This window comes from Oncorhynchus mykiss, chromosome 26, assembly GCF_013265735.2.
Source record: "Oncorhynchus mykiss isolate Arlee chromosome 26, USDA_OmykA_1.1, whole genome shotgun sequence".
Lineage (NCBI taxonomy): Eukaryota > Metazoa > Chordata > Actinopteri > Salmoniformes > Salmonidae > Oncorhynchus > Oncorhynchus mykiss.
This window is the reverse complement of record NC_048590.1, coordinates 35,903,092-35,923,959: the sequence shown is the minus strand read 5'-3', so window position 1 is coordinate 35,923,959 and position 20,868 is coordinate 35,903,092. Positions and strand designations below refer to the sequence as shown.

General features: G+C 43.0%; 1 protein-coding gene across 1 annotated transcript in view; it reads right to left on the bottom strand.

Moving 5' to 3' along the window:
- The window catches only part of LOC110506733 (protein naked cuticle homolog 1), a 38,210-nt gene extending 27,005 nt beyond the window's left edge, over positions 1-11,205 (bottom strand). Inside the window, exons 1-3 of the mRNA XM_036963742.1 lie at positions 11,024-11,205; positions 10,864-10,896; positions 10,458-10,591 (exon numbers count right to left, since the gene is read on the bottom strand). Of these exons, the coding sequence (XP_036819637.1) occupies positions 10,458-10,591; positions 10,864-10,896; positions 11,024-11,048 (192 nt within the window). The 5' untranslated portion in view covers positions 11,049-11,205. The remainder of the gene's footprint in view (positions 1-10,457; positions 10,592-10,863; positions 10,897-11,023) is intronic.
- Positions 11,206-20,868: the final 9,663 nt, after the last annotated feature.

Here is a 20,868-nt window from a genome sequence, read left to right as displayed (position 1 = left end):
TAGTTCAAGTACAAAAGGGATTTTTTTTTACATAAATATGAGTTGTGTTTGTTCTTCACTCTCGAACACATTCTCCGCCAGCCAGCCCAGCCATGATGAACCCTCTCTGGGAGAAAGCCTCCATTCCCAGGGAGATTGGAAAGGAATGGAGACTGCTTGTCACTTGGCCTTGATTTACAGGTGGCCCAGTCTGCCAAGAGTAGCAAATCACTATGTTATAGCCCTTGTCTTTGAATGCAGAGTGAAGTGAAGCACATTTCTAAAGAATGGAAGAGATGAGGGGAGAGGAGCAGTATAGGCAGCAGAGACAGTGTTACACCTCATCTCTGTCTGAGGGCCTGGGGGGTTGAAACTGAAATCACATACCTCTCACCTCCGCACAGGAAATTATGGAGCTCTTTGGAACCATCTAGCTATACTGCCAAGCAGCAGCAGAGAGCGAGAACTGTATGCGTTCCAGAGGGCTTGATACAGTGTGTCTAGGAAGTCTGGGTAATTAGTTGAAGTATCATGAGTTGGTTTAGGAGGCGGTGCTGTAGGGGTATGTGTGGGTTCAGACGCAGGTCTAACGTGCTTCAGAATGTGGGAGGGAGGAAGGGGGTCTATAGCCCTCAGGGGAAGTAGAAAGTGACAGGCACTTCAGCCTCTCACCACAGACAGAGCACTGGGGAGATATCCAGCTAAACACACCTCGGTTCTCTACCTTGTCAGGAAATGACATCTGGGCCTACATCTGCTCTGACTGCCCTTCTTTCAATGTCCCAAGCCATTATCTAAAGGGACCATTCACAGCCACTTACAGATAGAGGTGTCTAGTTTTTAAACCTAGGACAAAGGTGGAATAAGGTTTAGGTGAACACTTTCTAAGGTTGACATGAGAAGGAACCCAGAGACCTGGAAGACAGAGTCACCACACCTTAGACCACACAGACTGTATTGGAGCCTATATGAGGACTTTTTCAGCCCAGTCCAGACAGACACCCTCCCAAGTCCACGTCATATGTAACTCTCTCATGTTGAGCTTTAAACTTTACACAAACATTATTTCTAATTACAGACAACTTCTCAACTTAGCAAATAAACACAGGGGCAGAAATAAGCACTTCCAACTCCAGAGAGCACTCTGGTGCCAGTGGCAGGTTTAAGGGTTTCTATTCATAGCTCTAACCAGAACTAGTGTTCAGGGTTAGCTGTCAGTTGGTCATGATAATGAACTTTGGTGGAGCATGTTGTTCACACTCGTGCTTGACTGAATCCCCTGCAAGCACACACACAAACAATTGCCTGTACAGCATGTGTGTGCACTACCGCACACGCAGGAAAAGTTACCAGTGACAAACCAATCAGGAACCGGAACTCAAACAGGAAGGACCAAAACAAATCTCTGAGCACCCCACTCACAGAATCTAGAACTCCATCATTGAACCTCTCACTTTTGTTGGTTTCAAAGATCTTGGGAAATGTGTAGCATTAGCAGTGGCTTCATAATCTCAAGTGAAAGTATCACACCGACGGCCTACAGGCGGATTGGCTTTGAAGCATCAAATATGAATCGGCACCGTCAGTTCGTTCCACTTCCACCCCCTTCAGGCAACCCCTGTATTTCACTCACAGATTTCAAAATCTGTGGTGTTCCACTGATACTGCAGCAGAAAGTTAAAGCATAACCGTTTCACATAGATAGCTCACACAGAAGGAGGAGGTGAACGACACACTGCATTTGAAACAGTATTTCCATCTGCCCCAGGTGTACCTCAGAAAGGGATGCAACATCAGCTAAGCCCACCACAGTCCAATGTATGGGCAGACTTCAGCTAGAAGAACACTGAAGCTTCTGGAGTGGAAATGACCCATAGATGTTACAGTGTTTAGTAATTACAGTTGTGCTATTAGAGTTGAAATGGGGTAGCAGAGGCAAGACAGTGAGGCATGTGTTAACATCTGCCTGGTGGGGAGGCCTACAGCTCAGGCCCCTGGATGTTCCTACACACTCATCCCTGTCCCCTGAGCACTGGCATTAGCCCTCAGGAGATTCCCCCAGCTGCCCTCATCATCCACACAGTCACATGCAGACACAAACCAACAAAAACAACTCTGGACAATATAATCAGAGGTCACGGATGAAGAACCAACCAGCCACGTACCCCCACAAACCAGTAGCCACAGTTAAACGCTTGACAGCCTGCCGCCACTTTACATTCAGTTCCATTCAGAGTTCAAACAGACCAAGCACTCTTCCGGTTGCGGTTCCTTTGCCTGTGTTTAGCATGAGTAATGGGGTTAAGGTTAACAGCCAGGCCAAATGGGCCTTCGGGGACTCCTCCCTGGTCGTCCTGACCCAGTGACAGGCTGTGACATGGGGTAAAGTCCTCTCCTCTCTGGGCCTCACTCAGGCACCTGTGGAGCATAAACACACCGGAGAGCAGTGCCTTCCTTTACAGCTGGGCTCCCCGCTCCTGTCCTGTGTTTGGGCTTCACTCAACCGAAAACATCCCCTAACAGACAATCCAATGCAACCTCCAGCCCATGCCAGCTCCCTCCAGCCCATGCCGAAAACATCCCCTAACAGACAATCCAATGCAACCTCCAGCCCATGCCAGCTCCCTCCAGCCCATGCCGAAAACATCCCCTAACAGACAATCCAATGCAACCTCCAGCCCATGCCAGCTCCCTCCAGCCCATGCCGAAAACATCCCCTAACAGACAATCCAGGCCCAGTTAGGCAACCTCTCTCCAGGTGCCATGGGTCCCAGGTGCCATGGGAAGGGCCTATGTCCCACGCTGGATGTCAGGAGGAGGACAGAGCTGTTTAATGTTTATCTATGCCCCACTTCCTCTAGTGGTCATCCTGTGTCTGAAGCAGAGAGTAACTACTCCAAGAGTTGTAGACTGGAGACCATCATTGGTGTCATCCTACTAATGAAAACATACAAATGTGGAAGTAGACTAAATTGGTATTTGGCTGTTACTAATCCTAAATCAACAAGTAAATAAATATGTTGAGAGACAGTGTGCCTGACTATGTGTGTGATTGCAGTTTTACTCAGATTTTTTTTTATATATACCTTTATTTAACTAGGCAAGTCAGTTAAGAACAAATTCTGATTTTCAATGACGGCCTAGGAACAGTGAGTTAACTGCCTTGTTCAGGGGCAGAACAACAGATTTTTACGTTGTCAGCTTGGGGATTCGATCTTGCAACCTTTAGGTTACTGGTCCAACGCTCAACCACTGGGCTACCTGCCGCTCCAGATGATGATCTTGTCCTATTTATAAGAGCCATATACATGCAGCGACTTTGACTGCTCAGTCAAATTATTCAGTGCTTACTACATGGGCCGGAGCGCAACCCACTGGGGGACCACATAAACAAACAAGAGATAATTATTCAGGGTTTAAACGCTTAAAAACGCCCACTTCAGCAGAGCCTTTTAAGTGTGTGATTAAAACGGGCACTGAGCTTCACATGGAATGCTCAGCGGAACCCAACGCCACTACAGGAGTTTCTTTCACACTCAATCTCCCTCTCTCCTTCTCTCCCACTCAGCCTATACATGTTCCTGCCTCACACGCGCCATCTTTACCAAGTCTTCCTGTCCCATATAACATCCATTACTACCAACACTCTCTGTGACCATCCCTTTTCAATCAGCAAGTGTAAAAAAAAAAAAATGGGGATATAGTATACCGATATAGGATCTGAATTTGATCACTCTTTTGCAAAGCAGGAAGTGCAAACTTGTAGTGTATGAGTTTTTAAAATGCTTCTAAAGTTTGTCATTTCCAATTTGAAATTTCCGACTTGATTTTCCCTAATGAAAAATGTATCAACTCCTAAAAAAAATCCAGTAATTATAATCCACATTTAATTTTGCTGTAGGATTATTTTCCTGCTGTAGGAAACTGGCTCAAATTAAGATCCTACATCTGTATTTGCTTTCTAGATCTGTTGTTCTGTGTCTGATGCATCCACACATCAAAAGGATAAAGAGAAGCAAGCATCTCATCTCAGCGTGATGATGTCAGCGTGATTAGCTCTATATTTAGATGTTTAATCTGCTAATTAGGCCTTTCACTGATACTTAATATGCACACGCTCATCAATTCGATAAGCCATCTCAAAATCGGAAACTATAAACTCTGTCACAAAACAAATGCAAAGGGAGAGTCAAAGAGAAAATATCAATCCGTGGACCGTAGTGTTAAAATTACAACAAAAAAAGTAGCTCTTCTAGCATACAAACAACTCCTACTGAAAGCCAAGCATCATAAAAGAAGAGAGAGGAGAAGAGAAACACTTCCAATTGATCCTGGGATATCTGTAGCTCCACAGTGAGCAGATATTTGGAGAAACAAAGCCCAAATCTCAGCTGCTAATCCCTGGGGATTCAGAGCACATTCCAGGGACTGCTTTGATCTCCTGAGTGCATCCGGACAGCCCATCCCAGACACACGGCATCCTCATACACACACGTCTCATGCCGTCCCCCTGCACACCCCCTGCACACATGTACCTCACATGCTCAATCACTATTTTTACACATTCACAAATAAAAAGAATCAGATCAAAACAACACACAGACATGGAACCCAACAATAAACCGAGACAAAATCAACAATGGAACAATATTGTGAAGATACTCAACCTAAAATGAATGGAGGAGAACTGTGTGAGATGTAGCACAGGAGTATCACAACTAGAGGTCGACCGATTAATCGTAATGGCCGATTAATTAGGGCCGTTTTCAAGTTTTCATAACAATCGGAAATCTGTATTTTTGGGCGCCGATTTGCCGATTTAAAAAAATATATATATATTTTTTATACCTTTATTTAACTAGGCAAGTCAGTTAAGAACACATTCTTATTTTCAATGACGGCCTAGGAACCCGGTGGGTTAACTGCCTTGTTCAGGGGCAGAATGACAGATTTTCACCTTGTCAGCTCGGAGCCAATAATCTTACAACCTTACAGTTAACTAGTCCATTTCACCCTGTGTGACACACGATCCAGGAAGTGACATTAATGCCACCTGTGTCTCCTCTCCCTCCCAGTCTCCCAGATACGTAAAGGACAACCCAAGACTTCCTCTCCTCTCTTCTATTCTCATTGTAATAACAGAGCCAGGTGCATGTCCCCCTACACCCCAGCCCTCTCCCCAAAGGCAAATGCTTTCATTTCTTAAACAACAACTCCAAACTTCTCCCAGCCTCTTCAAAGACCAACAACAGGCCTGTCCTCCCAGGGGGGTGTGGAGGGGTACGGCCTGGTGGGAGAGGGGCATATGACACACTGTCACGCACAGCACATAGGGGGACAGCTGGTGGGAACAGCACAGGCATGGGGAGAGGACAGAAAGCGAGAGAGGACAGAAAGCGAGAGAGGACAGAAAGCGAGAGAGAGAAAGGAAGAGAGGAGTAAGCATTTGAAAGGTGCATTCAGCACTGAGACAAGGACCCTGTGCTTTTGTGAAGACAATAAAAAAACAATACAGGAGAAGAAGTAAGAAAATAAGCTAGGCCACAGAACTGCCATGTCTTTTATCAGTCTCAGAGGCTGAGGGTAGCACATTTAAAAGCTTTACTTCAAAAATCAGAGCGCTGGCACCCAGTGAGAAACACAGGGATGTGGGCAGAAATTATACTCTGTGATTCATTTCGGAATGCTATTAGTTGTCAGATGTACCTTAAGATATTTTGTCCCAGTTTTGTATGGGTTTAGAACCTAAACCTTAGATGGAAGGTTTTGAAAAATATGCTTTGGAATTGTCAGCCCAGAGCAGGGGTTTGGCGACTCCAGCAGTAGCATCACTGGGGGCCTCCTTTTACTACACAGAGGGTTAGGCCTCACGGAGGGGGCCTCTATATATTCACCTCACTGTCCCACTTCAAATGCAGTCTAATTTCATCAGCAACAACCAGGCAAGGCCACAGGGTAAACACAAGAAACAGATGGAGCCTGAGAGGGAAAATGTGAGAGGTGGAGAGGAGAGAGCTGAGATGGAGGGAGGGGGCTTAAGGGAGGATGAAAGTTACTGGCAAGGGTGTGGGGGAAAATGCGTTAACAAATCATCAAATTAAATATTTTAAATTTGCTTTCAGCACATTGCGAATTCCCCAGACAGACCACTGGTTTAGGGTACAACTCACAACACTGCCTGAAGAGGACCGGAGAAGACAGGGGAGGGCAGGAGACCTTCAACACCTGGGCTTAGAGACTTCTTAAGACCCAACAAACCAGACAGGCATTGGAACTGCCAAATCATATACTGTTGACTTCTCTACTTCTTCTTAATAATCTAGATTACAAAAATGTATACGAGATATAAAAACAGCATAGTAAAAAACAAACTGTGCTTAGAGTCAGAATTAAAGCTGGAATCCTTAGTGGTGAAACTGACACATCTGTTTGGGATAACACAACAACAAATAAGTTACTGCAAAGAACAAACTGTTTTTCCCCCTCAGACATTATTGCACACGCGATAGAACTGCAGATTAAGTACTGACATTTTTTCCCCCAAACTGCTCATTTCATTTGGATGCTGCTCACCTCCGTTTGTCAACAAAACAAAAACAATAACAAAGGGGCTGGGGCAAACAGTGGCGCTGTTTCCCCTAATGTGGATTCTATCTTTAAAGGGCCATAGTCTGGAGAGAAAATGTACCCTGTTGTGGACCTCACATGACAATACCAGCTGTCCTTACTGCTCAGTTCCACATAAAATAACTGTTAACTTACTCACATTTTGATTTTGAATACATAAGAACAAGTGAGTTTAAAATCCTCGATATGCACTACATCTACATGCAAGAAAACCTTTCTTGACTCTGGAGACTCTCCTCTCCCTACCACATAACACAACTCAATGCATATATACCTCAACCAATGATAACCTTGCTAATGTAAGCTCTACAAAAAAATGATCTCTCCTTTCAAGAATATGATAGTTTGGTTTGGGAGGTTTCAGATCAAAAGGATTCCAGTCTCAGACTCCCCGCTGCTGCCACCATCTGACCCACATTCTCCGGGACCCCAGTTCAGCCGGGAGGCAAAAAGAACACGGCCTATAAAGTATATGTATCCTATACAACATGGGCTGCTTTTAAAAGGCTAAGAGGGTTGTTTGCATTGCATTCTCACCTAGCTAAGGTTTTAGCCCCTTTTCATTTGACAATACTATGGGGTTAGGGTATTTACTACGACTTATGGAAAGCAGTAACTTCCACAAACTTCCTGTCAAGTTTTGTAATGCTAACGCTTCATGATAAGGTTAAGTTATAGATCATTTATAAGACATTTGCTAGTTAATATCTCACAATTTATAAAAATGGACTGTAATTTCAAGCCTTGTCATACTTAAGTGTTTTAAAATCTTTAAAAAAACTGTGAATAAATCTAAAATGCCAAATGGTCCCTAAAATAAGCCCTAAAATAAACACATGAAATGCCATGTCAAAGCAAACAAACAAAATATTAAAAACATTACAATGAAATATTCACGTTCTAAAGAGCACTTTGTTGAAGGGAAAAAACTAAGGGAAAAGCATCCAAATAAATATTGATGTCAGGAACACTTTTCGTCCTATTCTATTCATTTTCCCGTAGCGCTGTGAAAGCCATTAGGCACATAATAATAATAATAATTTGTAAAACAGAAAACCCTGCTAGCCCAAATTGTTAAAAACCATCCTACTTTTTCAGTGGGGTGCCTTTTCCATCCAGGCCAAATATCACTTCATACCATCTGGCGAATGAAAAAAATGCCCCACAAAACAATCCCACCCTTTCACATGTATCCCACAATGCCCTCTGGTGAGTCTGCTGAACTGAAGAGGGCCCATGGATACCCTAACTGTGCCCAGCGAGCTGCTACACTACACGGAACAGAACACCGAACCCCTTCCTACCCCGATGATGATGTCATAAGGAGGGTCCGATTACAATATGAAGATGTTTATTAGAGGCCTGACAGCATGTCAGGCTTAGTGGCTTTGACACCATGTGCATGCAACAAGCAGACCTGAGGCTGACCCCATCACGGCACTCAGTGCTACACTTGATCACTCGCACTTCAATACAAACTGGGCATAAGTCATAAAAATCTCAGCCCGCTGCTTTTCTCGTAGCCCTCCCTGGGCTAATAGAGCCTCACACCTTCACAGCCCGCCGACCAATGTGATGCTATTAAAAACACCTCACGGCAGGGATAGAGAAAACAACTGTGTACTTTAGACACAGGTTGGACTTTGATCAAGATATTTTGCCAGCGTGCATGAGGCTGATTGTCACTCCCTGAAGGAGTCCTTGACTTGGCTCCTCCCCAGCATATCCCTGTGTCTTCCTCATACCAGAGACATTTAAATGAAATGAACCAGACTGGTCTGGTATGCGCTGCTATCGGTCACTTCCTTATGATAATGACATGATAAATCAGAAGAAGCAAAGCAAAACGAGGCATATGCAATCACATAAAAGATTCAGTTTAGATACATTCCTTTGTGTGCATTGCCAAAGTTTTAAAGTGCTGGTGTGATAAATGCTTGGGATAATCCAACCAGAGAAACAACAGCAAACGCCTCTTGTTCAGTTAACACAAGACTTTTCATGCACACAAGCATGAGCAGCTCACTAGAAATTCAATGTCCATGAAATAGTGTGACAGTGAATGCGTGATTCTCATTGAACGCAACTGCAGCATGAAATGTAGCATGTAAACAATGGTGGTATGTATGTGGTCACAACATGATGGCCACTTTGCTGGACAGAGTGTATTAGCTTCCCTCTGTTCCAGTGGGCTGAGTGAGCTCAGTAGCTGAGAAGTGGAAAAGTCCTGGTGAATTTTTTGATGAGCTCCCAATCCTCAAAAATGCTGCCTTTGTGAAGTGAGCATCCCTAACCAAAGAGGCTTACACCCGGCTCCTCTGAAGCTTTTCCAAGAAAGGATTTCTCCTCTCGACAACAACACAGGTTATGTCCCAAATGGCACACTATTCCCTATATAGTGCACTACATTTGATTAGAGCCATAGTCCCTATATAGTGCACTACTTTTGATTAGAGCCCTAGTCCCTATATAGTGCACTACTTTTGACCAGTGGGCTCTGGTTAAAAGTAGTGTACTATATAGGAAATTGGGTGCCATTTGGGATACAACCACTGTGTGTTTACCGGGATGACAAATCTGAAACAGACATGACCTCCACCACCTCTATCCTAGCCTTACAATGCAGCCCTGTCACCGGTCTGTCAGACTGCAATGCTTTCAACTCAGCCGTGATCTATTGCCTAGAGTATAAACTTTAGCAGCATCTGTTCTTGGTGGTGTGACACATTTGTTCCCATGCACCAAAAGTGTCTGATGATTAGACAGTTATCAACACAAGCAGTGTGTAGCAAGTCAGGGCTCCTTTTGTCAAAAGTTGTATTAACATATGCTGTTTTGTACTGTCTGTTGAAACAAACATGGCTGAAAGCCTGAAAAGTGTTGTGGGAAATAAATGTGTTAATAGAGAGGTTTCAACAAGCCTACAAAGTTTTCCCACTTAAATATTTGGTCTATCATGTATATGGGGCCAAGTGTGTACTGTCAACAGCCATGTCATTGTGATAACATGTCACACTTTTCACAAAACATCCTTAACTGTTTACAATGGGAATGAAATGAACACACTGATAAGAACGTCACAGGTAAAGAAGAGGAAGAAGTTCGTGCACACTGAATTTTAAATAGCAGCTTTTATCTTGCCACACCTGCATGAGACTTCTAATGTGCCACTGCATTCAATCATTTCCATGTGTCTGGATGAGAGAGTCAATCATTTCTATCTATGTTGTCTAGCCAACAAAGCAAATAATGATTATCTAAACAAACAAAAAAAGACATGTCCATATGCTGACTATCTATATGATGTCAGCTTTATATTATTATTTTCAATTGTTTTAACTGAGATTATTAGTCTGGCCTATAACTTTCCCTCAACAACCATATAACTAAACACACTGCTACTTTCTTTTTACAACATTTCTGGTTTTCTTTTCAACTTCTGCATAATGCACAGAATACATATAAATAAGCTAAATTGCTTGAGAATGTCATTGAATAGGTCAGAAGCTGACTTTTTGCTTTACGAGTGTTTGAAGAAAAATTAAGCGGGCAACATCTGAAGATTTGAAGGCTATTCTCATTCCATTGGTGTACTGCAATAAAGTGACTGAGAATCTACTTTTGTACTTTTGTATTTATTTTTAATGTACTTAATTCACAACAACAGATAAATTCAGTCAAACTTTAGACAACAATTTATCCCAGTAAAAATAAATTGAAGCCTTGGCTAAACCTCGAATGGGAAGCTAAGAAAGTTAGGACCGTACAGGCTTCATTGTATCAACATCAAACAGATTAATAATCTTGTTTTTGAAATCATAATAATTTATTGAAACATGTATTTAACTTACCCGAGTAGACAAGCCGCATTTATTCGTGTGGTGACAGTCCTGTTGCTCAAGCCGTGAGCAATAGTATTTCTGTTTCACGAGCCAATCGTCAATTCCTTTCCTTGCCAAACAGGCATTAACTACAAAACTGTCGCCTGAAATCAACATAAAAGGTGCGTTATTACAATGTAAACAACATGTTACGGTTAGATCACAGTGTAACATATTTCTTCAGCATTGTGTTTTTTTTCTAACTTTTCTTGAACGATAGCAGACTTGTTGTCAACGAGTTGGTCATTATTGGTGCATGGATAAATGGGATGATAGACTGGACATACTTTTAACAATGTATATTTTCAACAAATATAATAAAATATAGACAACAAATGTATAGCCTGTCCTAAGTCTAGGCCTGTGGGCTACTCACCTTCCGGACTTTCCCTCGGTTTACAAATCGCAGCTTTTCGGGACAATTGTCGAGAGAAACAGAGAACATAAAGATAGGCATTACTCGAATGTATTACCGCAAGTGAGCATTCAAATCAACGATTAGGGGTGACATGTTTCGGTAAAACATCATATCTTACCATGTTTCGAGTGAAGTTTACCCATTTCTCTGCATTGAGTTGGGATTGAAAACCATCAAATGTATTTATAATCCAGAAATCAGCGATATCCAGACGATACAAGAAGCGTCCGTAAAGAAAGCAGCAGGCTGCACTCTGCACATCCTACGGCAACAGCGCCACACCAGCCTTTGATCCGAAGAAAGCTCCCCCCCCTTCGTCTCCCTTCCAAGCGTAAAGGAGGCGGTTACCAAAACCCGCACTTCAACCGCTGAATGAACATGATTGACACCTCGCCCAAGATTAGTCGACTTGCAGGCAGGCCCTCTTCTGTTTTATTGGACGAAGGCGGCACATGAGAGCCAGCCGAGATTCTTTCGGAGTTTCCACATATAAAAAGAGCAGCAATGCAGCAGCCCCCGTCACCACTACCACCATTCCCAGCCAGCCAAGTAGGCGCAGTGGTCGAAGAGCAGCGCAATAGGGCTAAAATGATATTTTGCAGGACGATAAAAAAATAATGATTAAACACATGTCTTTGATTGATAGACATACAAACATAATATTTTATGAATCATACAAACTTTGGGTTAATTGCTTCCTATAATAACGTGTTTACCATTTTTTTCATAGTTCACATTTTGGGAGAGAGTCCTGAATAAACACAAACGAATATATATAGAATACAATTTATAATATTTACGGCACTTATAGAACACTTTATGATCCCAGTTTTAAAACTAAAATAAACACAAAACAAACTCATTTGAGGCATACATTTGATAAACCATAAATGCCCTTCAGACATTTTACAACATACCGTATGAGCCTGTTGACAGCACAGTTTAGAGACACATCACCTTTTTTGTTGTTTATAATACTAGCTACATTTCAAATCTCATGAAGTCCCATACAGCTTTGAGACTTGTACAAGGTCTTACAAAAAAAGGCAATTATTGCTTTAACAAAAAAAGTGCACAATTTCACAGGATGGCTCCCACATGGCCCAAGTGTAATGGCCCCTAAATTATCCCGGGCCTCTATAACAGTCAAGGCTATGTTTAAGTTTACAGGCCTGGTCAGCCTCCTGCAGCAGTTTAGATCTACCAAGCCATGCAGCCACCTGCACCACCAACACACATGCCTGGACAGTGTGCGAGTTACAAGGGGGCTCAGACCCCCGAATGAGACATGAGCTCCCCTAAATGCAACAAAAGTCAAGCTTTGGGGCGTCTCTAATTTAACCGTTCTCCTATTTATTTAAAATGCTATTTTGTACTGATACAGTGGTAAATATGAAGTTAAAAGTTTATTCCAAATGAAACCAACACCCCACACCTCTTGTTATGGTTTAAACAAGTGACAGTTGTTTCAGGTTCTTTCAAATCACATTCATCTTTCTACTCCCCCTGTCACAGTTTCCATGCAGATGAGCTCGGGACAGACACAGCTGTATTTGAGTCCCGTATTTCAGCAGATGAGCTCGGGACAGACAGCTGTATTTGAGTCCCGTATTTCAGCAGATGAGCTCGGGACAGACACAGCTGTATTTGAGTCCCGTATTTCAGCAGATGAGCTCGGGACAGACACAGCTGTATTTGAGTCCCGTATTTCAGCAGATGAGCTCGGGACAGACACAGCTGTATTTGAGTCCCGTATTTCAGCAGATGAGCTCGGGACAGACACAGCTGTATTTGAGTCCCGTATTTCAGCAGATGAGCTCGGGACAGACACAGCTGTATTTGAGTCCCCTATATCAGCCCCTTTTCAGGAGTCCAACTTTTTTTTTTACAAAAAAATATCCATTCGTCAGCAAGACACATCAATTAATTTAGGCTAAAAGAGTGTATATCTGATGACAATAACCGAAAGGTCATCATGCTACGAAGGTCATCATGCTGTGAAGGTCATCATGCTACACGTTATGGTGTTTTGGAACATATGTCGCTTTCCATTCACCCAATGGCTGGTGCACAGTGCACTGTTTGGAAGCTGGAATTATTTTGGAGTGGACGAACGTGCACAGGTAGCCTACTTTTTGAAATAATTTGTTTGACAATCAGATAAAAACCTCACGACTGGTTTTTGTTCATGCCACATTAAAAGATAATACATGTTTACTGTTAAAATGCATGTCTTTACTATTAGGCCTATTACATTTTTAGTGCACGGCACAAATAGGAAGTCCCATGAAAAAAAGAGACCCCCGAATTTAACAGTATAATTTGCACTCTGTGCCTGGGTGTGCAGCTCCACAGCCTGCTCTCTGCTAGTCCTTCCCTGGGGCTCAAGCTCCAGGCCTGGCTTGCACTCTGCTGGTCCTCCCCTGATTTTTTGACATTTATTTAACCTTTATTTACAATGACAGCCTACCAGGGAACAGTGGGTTTACTGCCTTGTTCAGAGGAAGAATAACAGATTTTCTTTCAACTTGGGGATTTGATCCAGCCACCTGTCGGTTACTGGCCCAACGCTCTAACCACCAGGCTACCTCCCGCCCCAAAGGCTCCAGGCCATGCTCCATTAGCAGTGTCTGCCTCTGACAGGCCCTGGGCCCTGCAGCAGCGGATAAAATCACTGGCACCGGGGCCTCCACTGAAATCATAACTGCTGGCAGTAGCCGCAAAACCACTCAGGTCGACTGCCTGCCTGCCTGCCTCTCAGACATGGTTCAGCAAGACCAAAGAGTGTAGTTTCTGAATCAGCCAGACCGGAGTCTGTAGATCTGGCTGGATAAGAGTTGGTAGAGTGAGTTATGACACTGTGGAGTACATGTTAGAGGAAGGGGGCCTTCTCTCTCTCCTTCACTGGAAACTTCTGGTCTCTCTCTCGCTCTCTCTCTCTCTATCTCTTTGTCTCTCACCCTCCCCCTCTATCTGTATTCTGATGCAGTGAAGCCTGAAAACACTCGTGGGAGCAGGTCCATGTGGGAGGTCTGGTCTCAGAGTGTGTGGTGTGGTGGCGGTATGGTACTCTGAGCACTATACCAGCTACCTGCACAGGAAGTCTGCTAAAGTAGTGCACTAAGAGAAACATTACTGTGGTTTCATTTAAGTTCAAGCAAGTGGGATGTTTTTTGAAGGGGAGGTCATGCTCAATAATCTAATCTCCTCCCACTTTTCTGGGGGATTTTCGCTTCTTGGAGGATTCAAATGTACATACAGTGGAAGCAGCAAGCTTGTCCCTGACACCAGCCACCACAGACCCCATCTAAGTGCATTTCCACTAAACAGCGGTTTTCCGCATCCTGAGTCTATCATCACGTTGTACCAGAGGAATTAGGCCTCTCTCTTTGAACTCCTCTGCCAAAGACACGCAGATGAGCTTGTTATTATAGCCGCTCGGCTCGCTTGCGTTCGCTGGGAACCAAGGCCTGTCCCTCTGACACACTTCCTGTTCTTTGAAGAGGCCAACGGAGAGATGGCTTGGCGTCCCGATTTCCGAGCCTGGCGCTTTGATGCCTGGGAGAGGAGGTGGACGGCGATTCAAGCCAGAATTCCATCGCAAGGATGGATCTGAATCAAACTCCAACCACCCACACCCATTGATTCTGCTGTTGTGCACTGGGCTACTTTCAGCTCCATTACCCATCATCCCGCTATGGAATGGACCAAAAATATATTTCAAAGGGGTCATCTTCTTATTCATGTGTCTCTAATAACATACTTGATACATCATGTACAGAGCAGTGCAGTATTATCTGTCTGGCTTGGACTTCAGAGAGTAAACAAGATAACAACAGTCACATAGAGGTCAAAGGAAGGTGCTCTTTGAGGTATAAGTACACAGCGGAAGAGGAGTGTAGACTGAGGTCTTATTAAGATGGACGCCTGCCTGGCTGTCAACCTATTCACCGACCACCTTGGTGGCCAAGCCCAGTTGATTCCACCCTGTCCTCTCCCTGGCAACAGGAATAATAGGGGACATTCAGCTCCCTGGATTCGGGGGGATCTAATGCTTTGTCTGTGTTTATGTCCTTGTAACAATGTTAGGGAGGCTGCCTGGGGTTCACACTGGATGCCGCTTCAGTGAGGAGGGGGTGTGGAAGGAGCATATAGAGAAAGGGCCGAGCTTCTAGCTGAGCAGCTGCTGGGCGCTTAGAGGACAAACATGTGACTGTTGCCTTTTTGTAGTGGGACAAAAGGAGGGGGATGTTGTAAAGGGCAGAAGACAATCGTGATTGAAGTACAGTGTTGATTCCTGGAGCGGTGGTGACTCAGCTGATTGTGGTGAGCTCAGCGTGTGATGTGTCAGGCGAGGGGTCTTCGGGAAGGGAGCTCTGGCCTGTCGTGTGTATGCCATTCCATATGGAGAATAGAGAACGCCGCCTATAGTCATCCAGTGCTGAATTAATCTACAAAAAATGTATGGACTCAGTGTATTGTAACCAGAGCCCCAGTGTCTGGTCTGGAGCGTGAAGTCACGAGCTCTGCTGGTAGCAACCTAGCAGTGCCAAAAGCCCCTGTCTGCACCTAGAAAGCATACGGTATGTAAATTACGATTGCCAGAATGGCAAAAAAAAAAAATTTGACGACCGTATGGGGCTTTAAAATGTGTTTATTATGATCAAGTTCGGTCCTCACTGTGAATTATTAAGTTTGCTACAAATCAAGATCAAGACCTGGTGTGGTGTGCTACAGTATCCAGATGAGAGCGCGGAGTTAACGAGCCTGTCAAGTGGAGATGGAGGGGCTGATCAATGGCTATAGGGCTGACAGAGGATGGACATGGAGGATTGACTCACATTATGTTTGAAATATGAATGTAATACGCAATTATAATTTAGTACATTTTGAATTCCAAACTACATCATATGTCTAAGGTTATTTTTTACGATGACAAAATGATGCAGTTGCACAAATGATAGTCTACAATCATATAAAAATACAGAATTGAGATAAAATAAATGTATAATTTATATATAGTCTCATGGGGTAATCCAATATTGCCTAACCGAGTTGTGATGCGATGGTAGCCCATTACCTTTTTATTTTCAGGTGGAAGGATCATGGTCATATGATAGACTAGAAAGGGTACTCACACGCACTTAACTTTACTGCATTTTTAGTTCGATTTTACAAAGAGAGTCACCATGCCGACATGTTCTGTATTTAATTGTATTTAATTGTACTAAAGAGTCTAATCTTCATTTTTTCCGGTAAATCAGTCGTCATTTTGATTATCATAGTTAATATTTGCTGTCCATTTTATTCTCCAATGTTGACCTGGCTAGGTTCTAGGTAATGCTGAGCTTTCAAAATTAACATTCTGCTGCAAAGGTTTAACAGTAGGCTAGCATCAGGTTATTGCATGATTGTGCAGGTTATGGGCATACCTGATCGATTTAGCTCATTTAATTTGGTCGTCTTCGTTTCATGACAAGCAGTAATAAGATGATGGCTTTAATGTCCGTGGTTGACACTCTCAGGCAGGATTTAAACGACTACATCAACCATGATCCTTTGCTAGTTACAGCCACTTTCACCATGATCCTTATCGATTTTTGGGGTGCCATTCAGCAATATGGCGCACTTCAAATTAAAATACTTCTGCTTCATGCGCCATCCAGTAGCAGTAAAATCCCTGGGGAAGCCAAGCCAGGAAAAAAAGTCATATTACAACATATGTACTGTAATAATTGTGTTGTTTGCTCTATAACCTGTTAGTTCATATGCCTTGCGACCGTGATATATAGGCCTAAGGCTGAGACATTAATAAGACATAGTGGCAGAATAACATCAACCACACCTTTGTTTTATCACAAAACCAGAGAGCAACCTCTGTCCTGTGAAGTCCACAAAGCACATCGCATGTAACTAACAGTTACATGACCTACAGCATGGTCATGCAAGTTAATGTTTCTGACATTTTCGGACTAATAAACAACTATTGATTTAGAGCCATTGAGAGTTACTGCAAACAGGAGCTGCCTCCACTATTCCAGCACCATTTCAACATTTCAGCATCATAAAATAACCTATGCTTAGTCTAATACAGTGACAACTAAAAGATACCAAAAACAATTTAGTCCAATCAACTTAAGCTAAATATGATGTGGCTGTCCATGGTTCTGATTTGCGTGTATGTTTGCAGTCCTGACTACTTGTAGAGAATCCTTCATGTTGATGAAATGGACTCTGTAAACAGTACACACTTTTATTTTTTGTTGTCCTAGGCTACCTGGCTAAAATACTTGCTCGCTAGCCTAACTTCATTTCATAGCTATGAGCAACATTAGCAGGTTAACATCAGCCTTCTACATCTAGCTGTCAGACCCTGATCTGTTATACCTGTCCTTGTGCTTGTCTCCACACACCTCCAGGTGTCGCCCATCTTCCCCACTTATCCCCTGGGTATTTATACCTGTGTTTTCTGTCTGTCTGTGCCAGTTCGTCTTGTTTGTCAAGTCAACCAGCGGTTTTCTCTCAGCTCCTGATTTTCCCCGGTCTCTCTTTTTCTCGTCCTCCTGGTTTTGACCCTTGCCTGTCCTGACTTTGAGTCCGCCTGCCTGACCACTCTGCCTGCCCCTGACCTTGAGCCTGCCTGCCTGCTGCCCTGTACCGTTTTGGACTCTGCCCTGGCTATGAATCCTCAAACCATCTGCATCCTGTGTCTGCATTTGGGTCTCGCCTTGTGTTGTGATACTAGCTACATATTGAACTTCCACCTCTCAGTCCAGGGGCACAATGTATTTTATGGTTGGATCAGAATCACTGTTATAATCATTGGCCAGTACGGAGAATTAAGTAAAACCACAAGTCCAAACCCCTATATCCATCCATGGCTAATTAAGGAAAGGGCCCATTGTAGGACAACAACACAACAATATGCAACAATTCAAGTTGTTTCTGTTGAGGATTTAGTTCTCTGTGATAGGAGTGAAGCCAATTGCAAACTGGCTTCCCTTGACACTTTTTCTTTGGTGCACCACGACCATTCATAGTTGAGCTTGCTGTCACGTTCTGACCATAGTTCTTGTGTGTTTTCCTTGTTTTAGTGTTGGTCAGGACGTGAGCTGGGTGGGCATTCTATGTTGTGTGTCTAGTTTGTCTATTTCTATGTTTGGCCTGATATGGTTCTCAATCAGAGGCAGGTGTTAGTCATTGTCTCTGATTGGGAACCATATTTAGGTAGCCTGTTTTGTGTTGGGTTTTGTGGGTGGGTTTTGTGTCAGTGTTTGTGCCACACGGGACTGTTTCGGGTTTTCACGGTTCTTGTTTTGTAATTGTGTTCATGTTGAGTTTTCCTATTAAAACCATGGACACTTACCACGCTGCGTTTTGGTCCGATCCTTGTTTCACCTCTTCAGAGGAAGAGGAGGAAATCTGCCGTGACACTTGCTCAGTTTAGCTCAATGCTGATTGGCTATTATTTCATACTTTTTTATTATTGGTGGCCAAATGCTTACTGACTTACCTTCCATTCAATGCTACAGCTTCAGATAGATTGCCTACAGAGACAAAGGGCCACTGTTTCGCTCTCTCGGATGCTTTCTCTGGTGAGATACAAGGTAAATGATGTAAACACAAAGAGATGAAATATACATTATTGTATATGTTTATTAAAATTTTTCTTGGTAATTTTTTTGAGGGAGCCTGGCTTCCTTTGGCATCTATGAATACACGCCACTGGCGCCATCGGGCATTTTCCATAGGGATACGTGGATGACATCAGCACTACTATCTGGTGGTTTTAATGTCTGAGTGTAACACTGCTATGTAGCATTTAGGCCTATCATTATTATGGAAAATAGCAGTAGACATGTACCAAATCAAGACAATGATATTTTGCATAATTCTAGGTGTGAGAAGTTTTTCCAAAACAATTCACCCACCGAAGAAATCCCATTGTGTGTGGAAATACCCCATTGTCACACAAAGCTACACTGACATTTTCACATGTATTAGAAGATCACTACAGACCATATCTCCTCCTGCATATTACCACTTCCATTATCTCATATCATCTGCTTTATGTTTCTGGCTAGGCCAGATATCAACACTTATAACAAGATACCACATTGTGTTAGATTAAAGTGACTGTGGATCATATAATGCATCTTCAAGTATTATATACAAATTCCCACTATGGCTGACCAAACATAGTAATACACATACCTAATTAAATGTCACTTTCTGACCTTAGTTCCTTTGTTTTGTGTTGGGTGGGTTGTCTATGTTAGTTTTTCTATGATTTTCTATTTCTGTGTTTGGCCTGGTATGGTTCTCAATCAGAGGCAGCTGTCAATCGTTGTCCCTGATTGAGAACCATATTTAGGTAGTCTGTTTTCGATTGTGTTTTCGATTGTGTTTTGTGGGTGGTTGTTTTCAGTCTTTGTGTGTCTACACCAGACAGAACTGTTCCAGTTGTTTCGTTGTTGTTTTGTTATTCAGTGTTCAGTTTACTTTATTAAAAAGATGAACATGTACCACGCTGCGCATTGGTCCTCACCTTATTCCACCGACGATGGCTGTTACATTAAATGTATAATCCATATGTTTAAGTTGATCTAAACTGATAAAGCTATCATCTTTTCAAGTAATTTGTGTTTTTAGACATGTACTGGAAATATGTTTGATTGAACTCTTCAAGGAGAGTATTGGGGTGTGTGAAGTGACCAGCTGCAGACCATATTTCCAACTCTGACACTTTTATGCTTAAATGCAGTTTTCGCAATATCAATAAAAACTTAATGAAAGTAGAAGGCAAAATTAAAACTGAAGGTGCTGCTAAACTGCAATATATGCATACCTTACAAATAAAGAATCGTCCGGCTTATTTCTTTTAAGAGACTTATCTTAATTAGCTGCTGATCTAGTACTTTATGTTATTGGCTTGTAGTGTAAAAGAGGGGAAACTTTGGTGTCCCACTTAAATATTCCGTTTTATCTAATGAAGGCGGCATGTAAAAACACTCTTAATATGGCCTTAAGCCACACTAAGCTTTTTTCTGCTAAATGTGTCTACAGTATAGAAGACAGTAATGGAGTAAATGATGTGTAGTGTGTAATAACGAAGTTAACGTACACTGTCTGCCACAGACTTTCAGTCACAGTTCCAGATGGTTGTATTAATTTTACCTCTCTGACACAAAACCTTGTCCCAAATTTAGCTCTACTATAATCAATACCTCTTCTTTTTCACAATTTTCTGCACCCGGCACTGAGTCTGGTTTCTTTTTGAAGCGGTGGGGGTGTAGCCCCATCCAGAACGAGGACACAATTAGTGTATTCAGCCGAAAACAGTGGGGATCCCCCTTTGATGTGGGGATCAAATGAAGGAGCTGTGTGTTTTTGTCCAAAATGACAGGCTTGCCAGGTTTACTAATGGGTAGCTAATAGAAAGAGGTTTATGATGCTCATTAATTACATGGCCTGTCATGTGCGGGAAGGGGAGAAAAGCAGATAGGAAGAGAAAGGGAGTGGCGCGCAAGGGAGAAAGGGGAAGGGGATGAAGGCAGAGAGAGAGTGGGGAGGAGGTGAGGAAAGAGGCTGGGTGTACTAGTCTGTGAAAGAGAAAATTGGGATTGGAGATGAGTGTAAAAAGAGTGAGGGGAAAATTGGGGACAGAGGGAGAGAAACAGACAGAACAGACAGGACAGAGGAGTGTAATGGTCTTGGGGTGAAAGAGTGCTGGGGCAAAACCTGAGAGAGTGAGAGAGAATCAGAAAGTAAGAGAGAGAGGAACAGAGAGAGAGTAGAAGAAGAAAGCTGAATGGAGAAATAAAGGGAGAGAAGCAAAAAGGGAGGGGATAAAATAATCCTTTCCTGAGATAAGAGAAGCCACCAAGACAGGAGCTTCAAAGAGCAGAGAGCCACTCTCGTGGGAGCGCGCCGTAAACCTTTCCACATCTTCAGAGGGATATT